General features: G+C 33.4%; 1 protein-coding gene and 1 long non-coding RNA gene across 4 annotated transcripts in view; both read right to left on the reverse strand.

The window, feature by feature from the left end:
• Positions 1–5,868: 5,868 nt before the first annotated feature.
• On the reverse strand, positions 5,869–8,103 carry LOC127152984 (uncharacterized). The gene is made up of 3 exons (XR_007825156.1): positions 7,874–8,103; positions 6,835–6,922; positions 5,869–6,403 (listed from the first exon to the last, which is right to left on the reverse strand). It is a non-coding gene; the product is annotated as an uncharacterized LOC127152984 (long non-coding RNA).
• Positions 8,104–11,646: 3,543 nt separating this feature from the next.
• The window catches only part of cpeb4b (cytoplasmic polyadenylation element binding protein 4b), a 31,595-nt gene continuing 26,074 nt past the window's right edge, over positions 11,647–17,167 (reverse strand). For all 3 annotated transcript variants that reach the window (XM_051093897.1, XM_051093896.1, XM_051093895.1), the window contains 4 exons: positions 16,322–16,440; positions 16,021–16,135; positions 15,351–15,532; positions 11,647–13,225 (listed from right to left, as the gene is read on the reverse strand). In XM_051093897.1, the coding sequence (XP_050949854.1) occupies positions 12,998–13,225; positions 15,351–15,532; positions 16,021–16,135; positions 16,322–16,440 (644 nt within the window). In that variant the 3' untranslated portion in view covers positions 11,647–12,997. The remainder of the gene's footprint in view (positions 13,226–15,350; positions 15,533–16,020; positions 16,136–16,321; positions 16,441–17,167) is intronic.

A 17,167-nucleotide genomic window follows, 5' to 3' on the forward strand; every position in this document is an offset into this window, starting at 1 on the left:
ACCCTGAAGCTCAATACCTACCCACACCAGCTGACTTGTTTGCCATCTAGTGAAAAACTGAGAGAAGTACAGTAGCGTTTTCATTTAGGGGATTTCAAATTTGTCAAATAAAGCAGTTTGACAACAACAGCAACAGACTTTATAACAGACTATAGTTAGCTTATAGTTCCGGTTCTAAATTTTAAACGCATGAATAAAAAGAATGTATACTTTTATATTAATGCGCCAAGTTGCTGCGCTGCTTGGCAACCACGAACAGCTTTTGGAATAATAAATTATTATGTACCGGAATTGTTTATTGTGATTTTTACAGATAGCCAACGGAAATTAGGCCTAAATCGAACATTTTCTCATGTTTATATAAACATAACCACTGGGGTCTGAGCATTACAGTCATTTTAACACGAGTAAGAGAGTTTAATGATTTATTGCTTTATTTTACCATGACTAAGGGGTGTATTCTTCAAATAAAACCACTATTATTAATTATTATTATTATTATTAATAATAATAATAATAATAATAATTAATATTATTATTACTGTTGTTGTTATTATAGAGGATATTTATGTGGCAACATCATTACTGTAAAAGACACCGGTGTTTATTAAATATTAAAAAAATATTAAATATGGTAATAATTTCACCTGCCACCCTGGACCACAAAACCAGTCAAAAGGGTCATTTTTTAAAAATTGAGATTTATACATCAGCTGAAAGCTGAGTAAATAATCTTTCAATTGTTGTATGTTAGGATAGGACAGTATTTGGCCAAGATACAACTATTTGAAAATCTGGAATCTGAGGGTGCAAAAAAAAAAAAGAAATAAAAATAAATAAAAGAGAGAAAATCACCTTTAAAGTTGTGCAAATGAAGTTCTTAGCAATGCATATTACTAATTAAAAATAAAGTTTTGATATATTTACAGTAGAAAATTTACAAAATATCTTAAAAGCACATGATCTTTATTTAATATCCTAGTGATTTTTGGCATAAAAGAAAATCGATAATTTTGACCCATACAATGTATTGTTTCCTATTGCTACAAATATACCTGTGCTACTTTTGACTGGTTTTGTGGTCCAGGGTCACATCCTGAAGCATTCCAATAAGAAAATGGTACAGGATTCTAATTAGAATTCCTATCATATTTTGGAACAATTCCTTTAAGATTCCTATCTAGGAATTTCTGTAGAAAGGATTTTGTTCATATCCTGTTTATTTTCCTTGCAGCAGCTTGTTTAATGAGACAATGTACATAAAAGAGAATCATTTAAATAGGTCACCAAAAGATCCCAGTTCGTTCAAAAAAAAAAAAAAAAAAAAAATCATATCCACCTTATTTTTCCCATAAGAGTGGGTGCAGCCATTTGTCATTTTTTTTGCGTGTGTCTGGCTTCCGGTCTTATCCACTTGCAGCTATTTTTAGCTGCACGAAAAGCTTGTTTTGCTGCTTAATATTGCAAACTGGTGTGTTTTACCATATTATTTTAACGTATTATCTTAATTATGAACACACTGTTTTGTAGTGCAAACTGTTTTACCGCTTACTGCACTTCTCATTATTTCCCTATGGTGGATTATAAACCGGATGTCTAACACATTACCAGAAAACAGCTTACTTCCGCATTGAAAAATAAGGTGGATAGGAATCAACTTTTTCTTTCCGTAAGAGTGGGTGTGGTCATTTGTAAATTTTATGGGTGTGGCTTCCGGTCTCATTCATGTCCCCCTATTTCAGTGTTGCCAAGTCCACAGTTTTCCTGCAGAATTGGGCTACTTTAACACTGTTTCCGCGGGTTGTTTTTGATGTCCGCAGGTTGAATCGACCTCAATAACATCATATTTAGCCCCTGAAATGCGAATTGACCAGGGAACCCTGACGAAAATGTGTATTTTATTCCACAGAACGCCATTTTTAAAACGCAATTGGGCTAGTTTGAGTGGCAATTGGGCGGGTTTTGGCAACCCTGAGCTATTTTTAGCTGTACAAAATAGCTTGTTTGCTGCTTGAGATTGCAAATTTGTGCAATTACCATGTTGTTTTAATGTATTATTTTCATTATGAACACACTGATTTGTAGTGCAAACAGTTTTACCGTTTACTGCACGTTCATTCTTATTCTTATTTTCCTATAATGGATAATGAAACCGGAAGTCTCGCTCATAGGCTTACTTCTGCATTGAAGAAAAAGGTGGAATGTCATTGGAATGGTTCCAAATTATGATAGAAATTCTAATTAGAACAATTTTCTTACTGGAATCCTGTAGAATTTTTAGGTTGCTTACTGTGGCCAAGCAAAATTATCATGTTAATACAAAATTGAACTGCTAGAATAGTATTTGCTTATATGTGCAAGCCCATTAATTTAAACCAATTAAACCTTATTTATAGTTATAGCATAATTGGTTATATATTTATAGCTTTACATAACAGTATAAGTAGTAGCCTAAATGAGAATAAAGAACAGAATTCTTATATATTCTCTGTTTAATTTGTTTCATGGCTATTAAAATCCGCGCACTTCTTGGCTTCAACAAAGAAACTGCTTTTTACTAACTACTTCTGAAATACTAACGGATAGTTTACAAAATAGATTTTAGTTCTTCTTAAAGTAATTTTTAATATATACCATGTCAATTTCATCTCCAGCCACAAGGGGGCGTGAAGTATTATAGATTTGTTATGCCTGCCATTAAACTAAGATTTATACATTCTGTCATGCATAATACTGAAAGCACCCATCCCAATTTAAAAATGATTGAAGGTGGATGGGGTGTAACACACAAACGTCATTTTACACACAGATTTGTTGTATATTGCAACTACATACACACACACATACACTATCCCTTGTGAAAAACAGAAATGCACTTAATTGTATTGAATGTCTGTAGTGTACTTCAAATCAAAGGTCAGCAAATTCAATTTACTATAAATGTAAACTATAATACATTTTCATTTAAATGCAGTTAACATGCAATTAAGTGTGTGAAAACATAATTCAGTTCATTTAAATAGCTATATTCCTCAATTTATGTTATTTCAATATTTATAAATATTCTTTTTAAAATGATGCTGAAATGTGCTTTTATGGGATGCCACCAAACACATGCAGGCTTACTCATCATGTGATTCCTGCTGAAGGGTGTGGCGCTGGTGTCACACGTCATGCACAGCTTCAACTGATAATCAATCTGTTTATTATTCAGATGATTCCAAATGAGTTCTGTGATTGAAACCTATCAGCAGTGAACCAACATGATCTACATTTCCTGTGCCACAGTCTAATGGGAAATAAATAATTAGACTGTGACCCGACTACACACAGTACTCAACCTTTGTTTCCAGAGTCACAGATGAGGATGATCTCATCTCACTCTTCTATTATTCTAGAGATCCTGTAGCTGAAGAGATATAAGGGAACAACTGAGGCATGTTCACAGTTTTATTAGGGTGGATCATCTTCATTACCTCAGCAAGATGGCATCGACCACTGTGAAATCTAGACAAAGAAGTTTCACTGAAACAGTGCCACCCTGATCTATTACAGTTGATGAAAACCTGGAAAATTATAAAGCAAAGAAACTGATGATCTCCTGTGGAGTATCGGGTGAATAAAGATAAGAACCGAATCAGGGGTTAGTGATAAAATCAGATTTGTGTTGGCTGGCATCTGAAACATTGTGCAGTCGCACATATATACCCTATTCTATTTTTTTTTTTCATCTAGATGATCATGCTTATTTTAAGAATATTGTAGAATTGACAAATGAAAACACCTGCAAATCTACATGAGTATCAAATATGGTCAAATATGGTTTATGTGAACATAACCGGAAGTGTTAAAAAAAATGGATTTACAACAAAAGACTTAAACAAAGAAATGTAATCCAAAGAACAAATAAAGTGCTTACAAGATCAAGTAACAAAGAACTGAATTTCCAATAGATCTATTTAGAGACAGCAGATGGTGCCACTGAGAACACACTAAATGCAAACATAAAACCTAATGATATAAAAACATATGAAATAGCTTACTAATGTATTTACCTCTACACCGAGGTTTCTAAAGTAATACACAATTGTAAAAAATGAAAAGTTTTTTGAATTCCACAAAGTGGTTATAGCTAAATTTAATGTTAAACTGTAACAGACATCTGGATGGAAATCCAGAGTTTGAATTCCACGGCAGAATTCCTGCTGGTCACTGTGATTCATTAGAGCTGCGAGCCACAGAAAAAATAAATAATAAATAAATGAATTCAGAGTAGCATCTGCCAGAATCTACAAGTGATACGCACAGAGTATCTCGAGAACAAGTGCATTTCCGTAACACTTTAATATGGGGAACAATTCTCACTTTTAACTAGTTAACTATTAGCATGCCTATTATTAACATATTGGCTGTTTATTAGTAGGGTACAGTGGGGCCAAAGGCACACCTTAAGAAAAAAATGTGCTGTTCACTGCACCTAAAATGTATAATTGCAGAAAAAAATGTATACATTTGTATTTAACATTTATGTGACAATATATCATAGAAGTTGTTTATTTTGTTTTAAAATCTTATAAATGTACGAAGTGGCAAGGGGGCCACCAGCATGGGACAAAAGATTAATACTTTAGCTAATATATATATATATATGAAGAGTTCAGATGCAAAACCAGCTAAAAGCCATCTCGGTCTTAAATGAGATAATGATACTGAGTGAATGCTCCTGACACATAGTATACGTCAAATAATTTTACCTCAAACTCGCTAAATTCCAGCCTCAGCTCAATCAGAAGTACCAGTACTTGCATAGAAACCTATACAAAGTAGTATACAAAGTACAATATATATAGAAACATGTCTAAGTTAATACTTGTTCAAAACAATCACTTTAGCAAAGTTTGTACTATTTTCTGCTTATTTTGAAAAATAAAAATGTCATATTGTTACATATATTTACACATTAAGATGTGTTAATATAAAAAATATAGAGGGTGTGCATTGACCTCACTTTCCCACCGGGACACGCCCCCTCAGCCGGACTGAGTGGCAAAAGAGCCATGATTGGATTTATCAGGGAAGATTAAAACACCAGAAGACTACTCACTAAAAAATGTTGGGTTAAAAATAACCCAACTAGTAACCCAACTATGGGTTGGTATAGCACCTTCCCATCTATGGGTTATTTTAACCCAATGAATTGGGTTAAAATCCAGTTGGGTTAAAAGTAACCCAACAGTTGAGTTAATTATTTAGATTCATTTATATCAGTTTTTATTTATTTATTTATTTATTTATTTTAATAAAAATACACTATAACACTACTTTGTTTTCAAATAAATATTTTGTTTATTTAAATATGCAAATATTTTTTTTACAAATATATTTTTAAATGTAAAACAGTCATACTGCAAATGTTTACAAAATAAGTGTACAAGAATGTGAAAATATAATACATTCAAAACACAAATATGCACACACAACTGACATATTTTCAAGATGTACACTGAATTCAAAACCAACAAATGTGACTCTGGTCCACAAAACCCGTCATAAGGGTCGAGTTTTTTGTATTTAAATGTAAACATCATCTGAAAGCTCAATAAATAAGCTTTCTATTAATATGTGGTTTGATAGGATAGAACAACTATTTGAAAATCTGGAATCTGAGGGTGCAAAAAAATCTAAATATTGAGAAAATTGTCTTTAAAGTTGTCCAAATGAAGTTATTAGCAATACATTACTAATAAGAAATTCAGTTTCGATATACTTATGGTAGGAGATTTACAAAATATCTTCATGGAACATGATCTTTACTTAATATTCTAATGATTTTTGGCATGAAAGAAAATTTGATAATTTTGACCCATACAATGCAATTTTGGCTATTTCTACAAATGTACCCATGATACTTATGACCGGTTTTGTTGTCCAGGGTCATAAATGTGTATCAATTCATATTTATTTATATCAACACATACACAAATGTGCACAAATAAAACAAACATAATATACAAACCTTTATCAATAAAACAAAAATAAAAAATCATAAACACAAGTAATAATAATAATAATAATAATAAACAAAGTAAATCTGCTGGCTGCTGGACTTGCTGATAATCAGCAACATAAAAAGTTTTACAGATCAATAGATACAAAGTTTCTAAGGAAGAGGTAATGTGTTGAAAGAACTCCTGGAACATTAAAGACTGTGTGCTGCAAATGGGTGCAGAGGAGCTTTGGGGGGACATGTAGAAATGTCTGAAACACAGATCCACTGCTTGTAGTAAGGTCTTCTGTTCCACTACTTCACTGTTGAAAATGCTAAAACTTGGGAGGAGTTCTTGGAGTTCAGAAATGCTGGTGTCATCCGGTCGCATAAAACTTCCTTCATTCACTCCTTCCTCTGTGATAAGATGAAGCAGAAGAAGAAACATTTTACAGATAAACTAGAAACATTTTTTCATAATTGTTGGAAAACCTACACTACTAATCAGAAGTTTTTGAACAGTAAGATTTTTAAAGTTTTTTAAAGAATTCTTTTCTACTCACTAAGCCTGCATTTATTTTATCCAAAATACAGTAAAAGCAGTAATATTGTGAAATATTTTTACTATTTTAAATAACTGCTTTCTATTTTAAAAGCTTTGAAAAGACTGGACAATTACATTTTAAAATATATTCAAATAGAAAGCAGTTATTTTAAATGCTGTATTTTGGATCAAATAAATGCAGGCTTAGACAGAAGGGAATTCTTTAAAAACATTAAAAATCTTGCTGTCCAAAAACTTTTGACTGGTAATGTATATGGATCACTAATATAAATAGTTTACTTACCTTGAAATATTTCAGTTAATTGGCATGTGGATGTTTAATGTATGAGATTCCAGTGTTGTAGTTTTCCCTTCACTGAAGAACCCAATGTCTAAAAATAAGTATAAACACATTTAGTACACATTTAAAAAAACATGCAAATCTGTCATAGCTTTATATGAGAAATGGCTGTAAGTAGAGGCGATTCTAATATATGCATAACAATATTCAACATAAATAAACCATAAAAACACATTTAGTGTTATTCCAATTAGTGCTCGCTTTCCAAACAACTGACGCTTGCCCTGTTTTGACCAGCAGGCGTCGCCGTTGTGTCACGAACGATTGGAAGCAGTGAATCATTTTGCGAAGCGATTCGTTTAATTGATTCGAAACTTTGAAAAGCTTCGTTTCTCCCATCACGTCTTTCTTTTGGGAAAATGTGATTATTTTTAGACTTTTCTAACAGAGAATTCGCCGAATTTGAGCGCATCTCTCTGAGCTGCCGCTGAGCGAATCTTACATACTGGACCGAAGTTGAATGATCCGTGCGGCGCGGTTCAAATCAACACCAATGTCTCATTTAGCATTAGCCATTTCCTATATATAACGTTAAATGTGATAATCATTAGTGCGACCAAACAAACTGTAGTCAGAAACTGTACGTCTAGAACCCTTCATCACCTGTAAAATAATACTAAACCTGTAGTAATGGTAGACGGTGATTTCAGTAACATAAGTAGTCCTATATACATTTCACCATACATTATTAACTTTAGGTTACTGTAATACATCTCTAAACAGTTTTACAACTTTCTGCTAATTTTAATTTACTTTATTACTGCTAGCGGCCTAACTGGGACAGCTAAGGTAACGTTAATGTGAAGTTATTCGTTTACAATGGAGCTCATTCTCCGCAGTAACGTTACAATACACTGACTAAAGGAAACTACAACTTCGTTAAAAAACAAACATACAACAACAAAAGTTCAATTTTGAAGTGGATTTCACGTTCTTCTTATAAGTATAATGTTATAAGAGTTATCAAAACCCTGTTACTCACCTCATACTGATGCAGCAGCAGCTTCTTCTGTCGTCAGTCACCGTCGTCCGTTAAAATTTGAACTGTCGCCGCGGGAACCAATTAAACCCAACGCTGGGTTATTATTAAAAACAACCCAACGATGTTTAAAAAATAACCCAACGTTTTAGAAAATAACCCAACATAGTGACCCAATATGTGTAACCCATCTATTGGGTTAAAAAAATAACCCATCTATTTTTACTGTGTAAGAGTAAAACAAATGATAATCAGTTTAAACTAAAGGTTGCTTAACTTAATATAATGTTCCTAACAACTTAACAAATATTAAGTGGTCAATGGATATTGATGCAGCCAGGAATTGTGTTTTCTAACACTTATATGTGTCTGATTTTGAAGTCGTGGAAAATAAATAAAGCAAATTTGCCTGTGAACTCATTTTGAAAATACAAAATAGGTTGGTCTAAACCCCGGTGATCACTTATACCAATGTTTTATATATATATCGTCCAGCTGAAAAACGTATATAGTTTTGTCAGTGTTTATTTAAAAAAAAAATCCAGATATGCAGAATTTAAGATGGTAAATATTTAGTTGATGACTTGTCAATACGATATACTACAATACAGTATATAGGATATGATTTTACTGCACAATTCAACATATTAATATATTAACTGACGGTGACGTCACATGTATACCCTCTTTATCTACAGTACAGAAACAAAATCATTTAAAAAAGATTCCGAAAGTATGGTATTTTTACCCAAATACCATACTTCTATGTATTATTTCATCATTTAAAAATGGTTGTTTTAATTATCTTAAACAAAACTGAAAATCATTAAGAAAACATTTGTCGCAAAAATAGCGATTCTCATTTGCTACTTAAATTTACAACATTTTAAAAAACATCAAATAGTAGATCAAGTTAAGCACAGAATCAACTTTGTGCTGCTGGCCGCAATCGTTTCAAGGATCGGACGAATTTGCACGTGCATCTTGAAAAGCGTTACGCCGCCTGCCTTAAAATTTTAGGTTCAGTCAACTCAAAAAAAGCTTATTCAACTTCAAATGTTAAATTATACTAAGTGACAATTTATGTATTTCAGTTGAATCAACTTAAAATTGTAAGGTGGCTGGGTTACCCATCTGTTAAGTGTAGCAAACACAAATATCTAAGTTGTTACTTAGCACAACTTAACATTTCAAGTTGACTAAACTTATGTTAGTAGACTGAACTTAAAATTTTAAAGCAGCCAGGTTACAAATTATTTTAAGCTGACTCAACAAATTGTGTTTTTTAAATTTTACAGTGTGGACGTTAAAATAAAGCGTGACCTGCTTTTCTAAAACACGATGCAAGAAACACAAGAGTCGCAGCGTCTTGTCACAGTTAAGTTTTATTCATTCAACATTTCACATTACAAATATTTAAAAATTATGCATATTGTTATAAATAGTTGGCTGCAAACAATTAAATAACATTAGATTTTTCTTTTTGTTTCACTAGCACTTACAGACCAACTCCTAGAATATGGACATTTCGTATAACATAACTTAATTAGAAAGAAAAATACAAAAATAGGAACTTATAAAGTGAAATGACAATAAAAATTAAGGTGATATCTTAAGTAAAAAAATGCTATTAATAAATACAACAACCTTCCCATACACAGTTAAAAACTATTGAAATTTTGCCATTAAGTAACATCGTTAACAGACAGATATTTAAATATTTATTTTCCTTCAGAAAATGTGAACCATATATTGTGGAGCACAATATAGCAATTAGTAAAAACTAGACACTTTAACATATTAAAAGCTTCACCTCAAAAATATAACAAAAATCTGATCAAAATTATAAAAATTAATTATACATTCCAATTAAAAATATACCAATAAACAGCTAGATACATTGTTGACCTAATAATTACAATGCAATCAATCACAGTAGCTTGAAATAAACAAAATAAGCAAATGAGCACAAAACCTTTAATGTTTTAAAAATAACTTCAATTATTTATATTAGTACAAATAGTTTGATTTCTTTTTCTTTTTTACAAACACCAGCATGAAAAGGATTACAATAACAGTAGAAAATGACTGTGAAAAACATATTAACATCTTCTTTAAATGTCGGCAATTAAAAATGGCATTAAAGAATTACATTGCAAAGAGTCTTTATCTGGAAAAAGTTCAAAAAAAGTATTGCACATAACAACTCGAAGTTAACTTGCAACATTTACCACATTCAAGTCTTAAGTTCCCCTTCCTCCAAACGGGTTTTGATTTACTTCAAACAGAAAAGTGGGGATGAAGTTCTCAAGTCTTTTCAACAGCGTACTAAAGAAGATGCTTTCGTCCTGCACTGCAAATTCATCCGATGACATTTAGAGTTCTCTTTTCACGTGTGTGTGTGTGTGTGTGTGTGTGTGTGTTCGTTTGTGTATATGCGTGTGTGTGGATATTATTTTTTTTCTCTCTGTGCATCCTATCGATACTGGATTATGGGGAAGGCATAGAGAATAACATGGGAAGGGTGCAGGGTGTGGGGTGGCCTTAAACGAAAGGTTTAGAAACATCTGGTGCACAACCACAACAATTAATTTCAATAATAGCTAATTCATGTACGTCTTTTTTTTGTTTTTCGCCTTTTTTTTTCTCATCATCATCATGCATGCTAAGGATTACAATAGGAACTAGTTGGCAGTTCAAGAATATATATTTTCAAATGTTAAAATATCTAAACATCAAACATCCATTCTTGTGATACGAGGATCAGCCTAAACATGAACCAGATTTAGCATTCTCCTTATATTATAGTTTATATTCAGCTATGGAGAGGAAACCAAAAAGACAAGGTTATCTTTTAGCCGTTTTTGCGCAAATATTAACATGAACGACAGCACGTTCTTACCATGCTGCTGTCGGGTCATGACCGAATCTAGGGTTGCCATTAAAATCTAGCGTACAATACACACTTTGATCTCTCCTCTGCAGATTTGTCGCGTCAACACAAGTGCGTGCTCAGTTGTAAAGATTCCTCAGCACTGAAATGTATAAAAAGCATAATTGAAAATAATATATATTAAATTCACTCAACTTTTTTTTTACTCTTAAAATGAAAATTTCCATATATGCAGATCTCTCAGTAACAAAAGTACAAAAGCTACCTTTCACAATGTGAAAAATTGAGGTATTGCAAAAAGGAGTTTTTCCATTTTGTGAAAAATGTGCCTAAAATGACTGTTGAAAAAAAAAAGTATTTAGAAAAGTAGTGCATAATAAATGTTTATATGTGCATGACAAAATAATTTAGCTAGAAAACACTGTACCAAAAATCAGCAGGCCATGTATAAAATAATCATCTTTTTTTTTTTGCCATCTCGTTAACAGCAAATTCTTCAAAAAGTGTTTAACTTCGAAAATGTTCAACCGCCACACCCACCAGCTCAAAGCCGACACGAGGATAAATTTCTCACTAGTGTATCAAGTCTTAACTGATCACTAACTCCCTGACTTTTGCGCTAGTCGTTTATTTAAATGCCGTAAATTGGCTATCCCGATGCCTGGCGTTAAACTCCTCGACCGCCGAACTACGCGCGCCTCTTTCGGTTGACCTTTGGAAAGCGGGCAGACTTGCGAAAAAAGGTTCAGTGGTTTTCACTAGTGTTACTAGGACTTTAACTGCATGCTGATCGATTCAAGGCCAATCTTTGGTTTGCTGGAGCCCATCTGGTCTTTATATATATCGAATGGGATGAGGACTGGGTCGGGTTGGGGGGGGCACAAATAATCAGCCGAAATGAAATCTGCAGGGCGAAAGAAAGAAAACGTTTATGGATTCGCTAGCTACTACACAGCCATCTTTGGTTCCCTAATGTCTGAAAGCAAAACCTCTTGTGTTTCAGGTGAGCGTTGGGGGAAGGGGCCGAGCGAGAGAGCGGAGAGATGCATGGACTACCTTCAGTTATGCTTCACACTCAGGCTGAGCGGGCACGGCTGCTGCAGGACAGGAGGTACATTGTTCGATCGTTCTTCCTCCCTTCTAACTGCTTGTACGTACACCACTTTTCAGGGTTTCTGGGGGCTGGGGAAAGGCTTGGGAGACACATATTGCGAGTTAAAAATGAAAGCGAAGGCTTGCCGCTAACAGCCTGAGAGAACGTCGGCTGCTTCTTGCTAAGCTGGGCCAGAAACGAAATCAAGTTCCTTGCACTTGAACCAGCTTGCAGGCAGACTACTGCAACTTTAACAACATACATTCCCCACTAGGATGCTGAATCTCCAATTCAAAGCAGGAAGTGACAGAGCAGATTTTCTCAATGTGCCGTTTGCTGATGTCATTTCCTTTTTGTGTGGTCCTGGGGGAAAGGGTGAGAGACCAGCTTGATTTTTTTTTTCTGTTTTTTTTTCTTAAATATATATATTCGACTTAAACTAGCAGCTAAGCTTGAGGTATTAGTTTTCTTGCATGTCACAATGGAGATCAAATCCAGACAGCTGTTGTGGAATCAGTTGTTGTCATCAAGAAACATTAAAGATTAGCATGGTCTTAAAGTACAAAGTATACCAAAAGAAACAGAGCGTCGAGAGAATTCACTTCTGTTCTCAAATCCCAAGCTTTGGTTAACAACTGAGATCTCAAGACCACACATCTGCACTCTGGGTAGCAAAGAAATAAGTGCACTCTTCCCGCACCTTTTCTTTTCACGTTTGCTCCTTCGCCTTTTCGATTAAATTAAAATAGGACGTAATACTTCCAATCGCAATGTTAACAAAAAGCCAATTCTAAAGTCATGCAGATACTTACTGACAAATTATACTAATACTCAATATATTCACATCTCTGTGCACTTGAAAATGAAATAGAATGGAGTTATAAAAAAATAGAGAGATGGATTAGACATTTTCTTTTTCTTCCTGAATCTTTTTTTGGATACACATCCATGTTTTTTTTTTTTTTTTTTAAATATATTAAATGACAAATTAAAATCATAGTTTTTGTCTGTCTTTTTTAAATTAAACTAAAAAGGAACCAGCAACAGAAAAGTGCATTTATTTAGATGATGATTTTGCGACTCCTCCTAGCCTACTCTCCCCCTCCTCTCTTTCTCTCCGTCGTCTCCTGGCCTACCAGCTTCAGTTCCAGCGGAAGGAGATGTGGCGAGGTCTGTCGCCGCCTTCCTTGACCAGAGGCTTGTGGAACTCCCGGCCGGCGCGTGAGTGGATGGCCGCCCAGCAGTATTCACAGTAATACTGGAGACAGGTCACGTTAGCGCAGAAGAACGGAGCGAACTTGCCTCCGCAGCGAGTCCCCTGACATTCATCGCACAGCTGGTCATCCAGGACGTATGGCTTCACTTCCACCTGGAACGTGAAAGATCAGCAGACCGTTACACGCGTGTCATGTGTGTAAATCATATCAAACGTTTTTGAACGGCAAGATTTTTAATACATTTAAAGAAGTCTCTTCTCCTCACCAAGCCTGCATTTACTTGATCAAAGTGAAAACAGTAAAATTCTGAAATATTTTTACTATTTAATATAACTGTTTTCTATTTTAATATATTCTAAAATGTAATTTATTCCTGTGATTTTAAAGCTAAATTTTTAGCATCATTACTCATTAATCATTCTAATATTCTGATTTGCTGCTCAAAAAAACATTATTACGTTAAGAGTTTTTAGGTTTCTTTGATAAATAGAAAGTTCAGAAGAACAGCATTTATCTGAAACAGAAATCTTTTGTAACATTATAAACATCTTTATCATTACTTTTTACAATTTAAAGCATCCTTGCTAAATAAAAGTATTTATTTCTATAATTTCCTCCAAAAAAAAATAAAAAAATAAAAAATACTGACTCCAAGCTTATGAGTGGTATAGTGTATAATGTTACAAAAGCTTTTTATTTTAGATAAATGCTGATCTTTGGATCTTTCTATTCAAAAAATCCTAAAAAAAAAAAAAAAAAAAAATTACTGTTTTAAATATTGATAATAATAAAAAATGTTTATTGAACAGCAAATCTGCATATTAGAATGATTTCTGAAGAATCATGTGACACTGTAAACCGCAGTAATTATGCTGAAAATTTGGCTTTAATCACAGGAATTTAAAAACAATTACATAGAAAAGAGTTATTTTAAATAGTAAAAATATTTCAATTTTTTTTCTGGATCAAATAAATGCAGGCCTGGTGAGCAGAAGATACTTAAAAAAAATAAATTAAAAAAAACATTTAAAATCTTATTGTTCAAAATTTTTTGTCTAGTAGTGTATTTTTTTTTTCCGTAAGTATGGACAGTTAGGTTTTGAGTAATTTCTATGAGTCGCAATATTAACTGTCATGACAGTATAAAGTAAAACAGCAAAAACCTTATTTTGAAATATTAAAGGCAAATTAAATGTGAGGGTTTTTTGTGACTTTTTTTAAATTAAAAATAAATAAATAAATATATTCTAATTCTATTCTTTAAGAGAAATAAAACTTTTCCTTTTAGACTTATACACTATTCATTTACTTACTTGTTTTTTTTTTTTTACATAAATAACACTAGCTTTTCTGTTCTTTTCGTAAGGCCTCTAACACTAGCTTGCTTTTTCTTTTTCTATTCTATCTGTTTTCTTTTCATTTATTATAGGATTGTAAAAAACCCTTGCTACGTGTACTGCGTTAGGCTAACTGAGACTTGTCATAGCACTTGCATGTTATTGCTCTTTTGTTGATTTTGATTGCTTCATTGTCCTGTTTTGTAAGTCGCTTTGGATAAAAGCATCTGCTAAATGTCAATGTAAATGTAAATATTTTTTTTTTCCCTATTGTTGTCTCATTTATACAGTCTTTCTTAAATGGGCATTGTTTTGTTAAATCTGTTCTTCAATGGATTGGTCAACAGGATATTTTGTTTTGTGAAATAAATAAGTTAATAAATAACGTAATTAAAAATGCTTAATAAGAAAGTAAAGTTAAAATAGCACCAAAGCAAAAGTGATAACTGGGCAGAATTAGGGAAAACACTGTCATGAAAATACTACAACACAAAAAAATTGCTCATTTTAAAATATTTTTAAAATGTTATATGTTACATGATTATTTTGGCCTCCAAAAACCCCCAAAATCTTTCTTATTTTTAATAAGTCCTGCATTAAAAAAGCACATTTAAATTTTGACTGAAATTATGCAAAACATGCATCTGTTCATCAGCCAAAAACATGTTGAAATGTCACAACCAGGGTTAGAGCATAGTCCAGAACTGCTTTTTGAATGTTTTTGAGACTTGCTAGATTCCTGCATTAAAGAGGCACATTTAAATTGTAACTGAAACTATGCAAAACGTGTGTTTGTTCATCAGCCAAACACATGTTGTAATGTCACAACTAGGGTTAGAGCATAGTCCAAAACTGCTTTTTGAGTGTTTTCGAGCCTTGCTGGATCAATGCCATTTCATGGAAGGGGAGTGCGTATTTTTTTGTGGAAGTAAGCACTGACCCGTTTATCGATTTCTCCATGCTGCAGTTGTACAAAACGAGCACTGATAGCAGCAATGTAGCTCTGCTGATTAGAGAAGGCGACCCGCCCTGCTCCCTTGGGGTACTTCAGCTCCGGGTCTGTGTCGATGCCTGCGTAGCACACGCCACCATACAGCCTGTCCATGATCATCGCCAGCTCCACTGTCAGAAAGACAACATATTCGAAAGTTTAGAAACATACAAACCAGACCGCATAATTCTTTCTACCTCTTTCATACGAAAAGAAAATGGCAACTGCCAATACATTTAAGAAGTTATGCTTTTAAAAGCTACTTTGAAAATAGTTCGTCTCGCAACAAAGTATTAGTAAGCTACAGTTTCACTACCCTTCTGATCAAGTTACTTAAAGAGCAGTACTTCTTAAATGTTACAATAGAATTACTTATTGGTCTTGTAATAACTACTTATTAAGGCACAATAAAAAGATTTTTGCTAGGAAGGAAGATTGCATCCTTTCTGTTTGGGGGAACACTAAAATAGTTGATGAATGCAATTCCAAGGCAGTTGGAATGACTTGTTCAGGCACAAATCAAACCCTGGCAACTCTAACACAGTTTTTAAGTGATCATGTATTTAATCTCACCCAGAAACTACACTATTTCTAAATGAAAAAAAAAAACCCTCCACACCTGCACGAAGTGGACGTGGCACCCCACCCACAAATATGGTCTTCCTCGGGTCCAGGGGCTGTGATCCATCCATCACAAAATCACTATCATTAAGATTCCATGGGCGAATCTGGACCTGTTACAAAACCACACGCCAACAAAATGAATGAAAAAAATAATCCACAACAGATACCTAGTTTTTTCAGAGTTCAAATCTGCTGACAAAAAAGCAGGTCTTTACAGAACAAATAAAGGACAATATAATGCTTGATTTCAAACTGCAGCTGTTTAAGACAAAAAAAGCAGTCTAATTTATTCTTACAGGTTTGTCTTTAATGGTGGGGCTGGAAACACACAAGTAGAGCTTTCCATCCTCCTCAATGCAGGCATCGATAAGGGCTTGAACAGAGCTCTCATCTTGAAACAAGAGGAAAGCATAACCTTTGGAAAAATGAATTTGAGAATTAGTAAGCAGTAGGAATAGTATAAGTTGGAAATTTGACATTAAAACAATAAATAAAGTAGAACGGCAAAACAACTCCAGTCTTTAAACATAATCAAATAGCACCAACCTTAAAGTGTAGTTCACCAAAAAATGAAAATTCTTTAAATTTACTCACCCTTCATGTCATTCCAAACCCACAAGACTTTCATTCATCTTCAAAACACAAATACAAGTATATTTAATGAAACTTTTTTTAAAAATTCTGTCCCATTGGAATTTCATTCCACCAAAACTTTCAACCATCAAAAAGTTCATAAAGACATCACAAAAGTAATTCATATGATGACCAGTCATCATAGTCTTCTGAAGAGACAGGGGTTGTTTTATATGCTGAACAAATTTAATTTAGGCTTTTATATTCACATATAATTCATTCACTGTTCAAGCATAATAGACATAAATTGATGGTGTCTCTTCAGAGGACTTCACCACTCAATTCATATGGACTGCTTTTTTTTCGGAGGAAAAAAAAAACAAAACTAAAATCTCTCACTTCCTTTTTTGAAGATGAACGAAAGTCTTATGGGTTTGGAATGACATGAGGATTTTTGGGTGAACTATCCCTTTAATTTAGTACTCAAATGCTGCCATCGTGATCAAGCCAGCAACAACTAAAATATTGGTATGTGCAAATTACGAAAAATGTTTAAAGAGGTTATCAGA

The sequence above is a fragment of the Labeo rohita genome, chromosome 21 (genome assembly GCF_022985175.1).
Source record: "Labeo rohita strain BAU-BD-2019 chromosome 21, IGBB_LRoh.1.0, whole genome shotgun sequence".
NCBI lineage: Eukaryota > Metazoa > Chordata > Actinopteri > Cypriniformes > Cyprinidae > Labeo > Labeo rohita.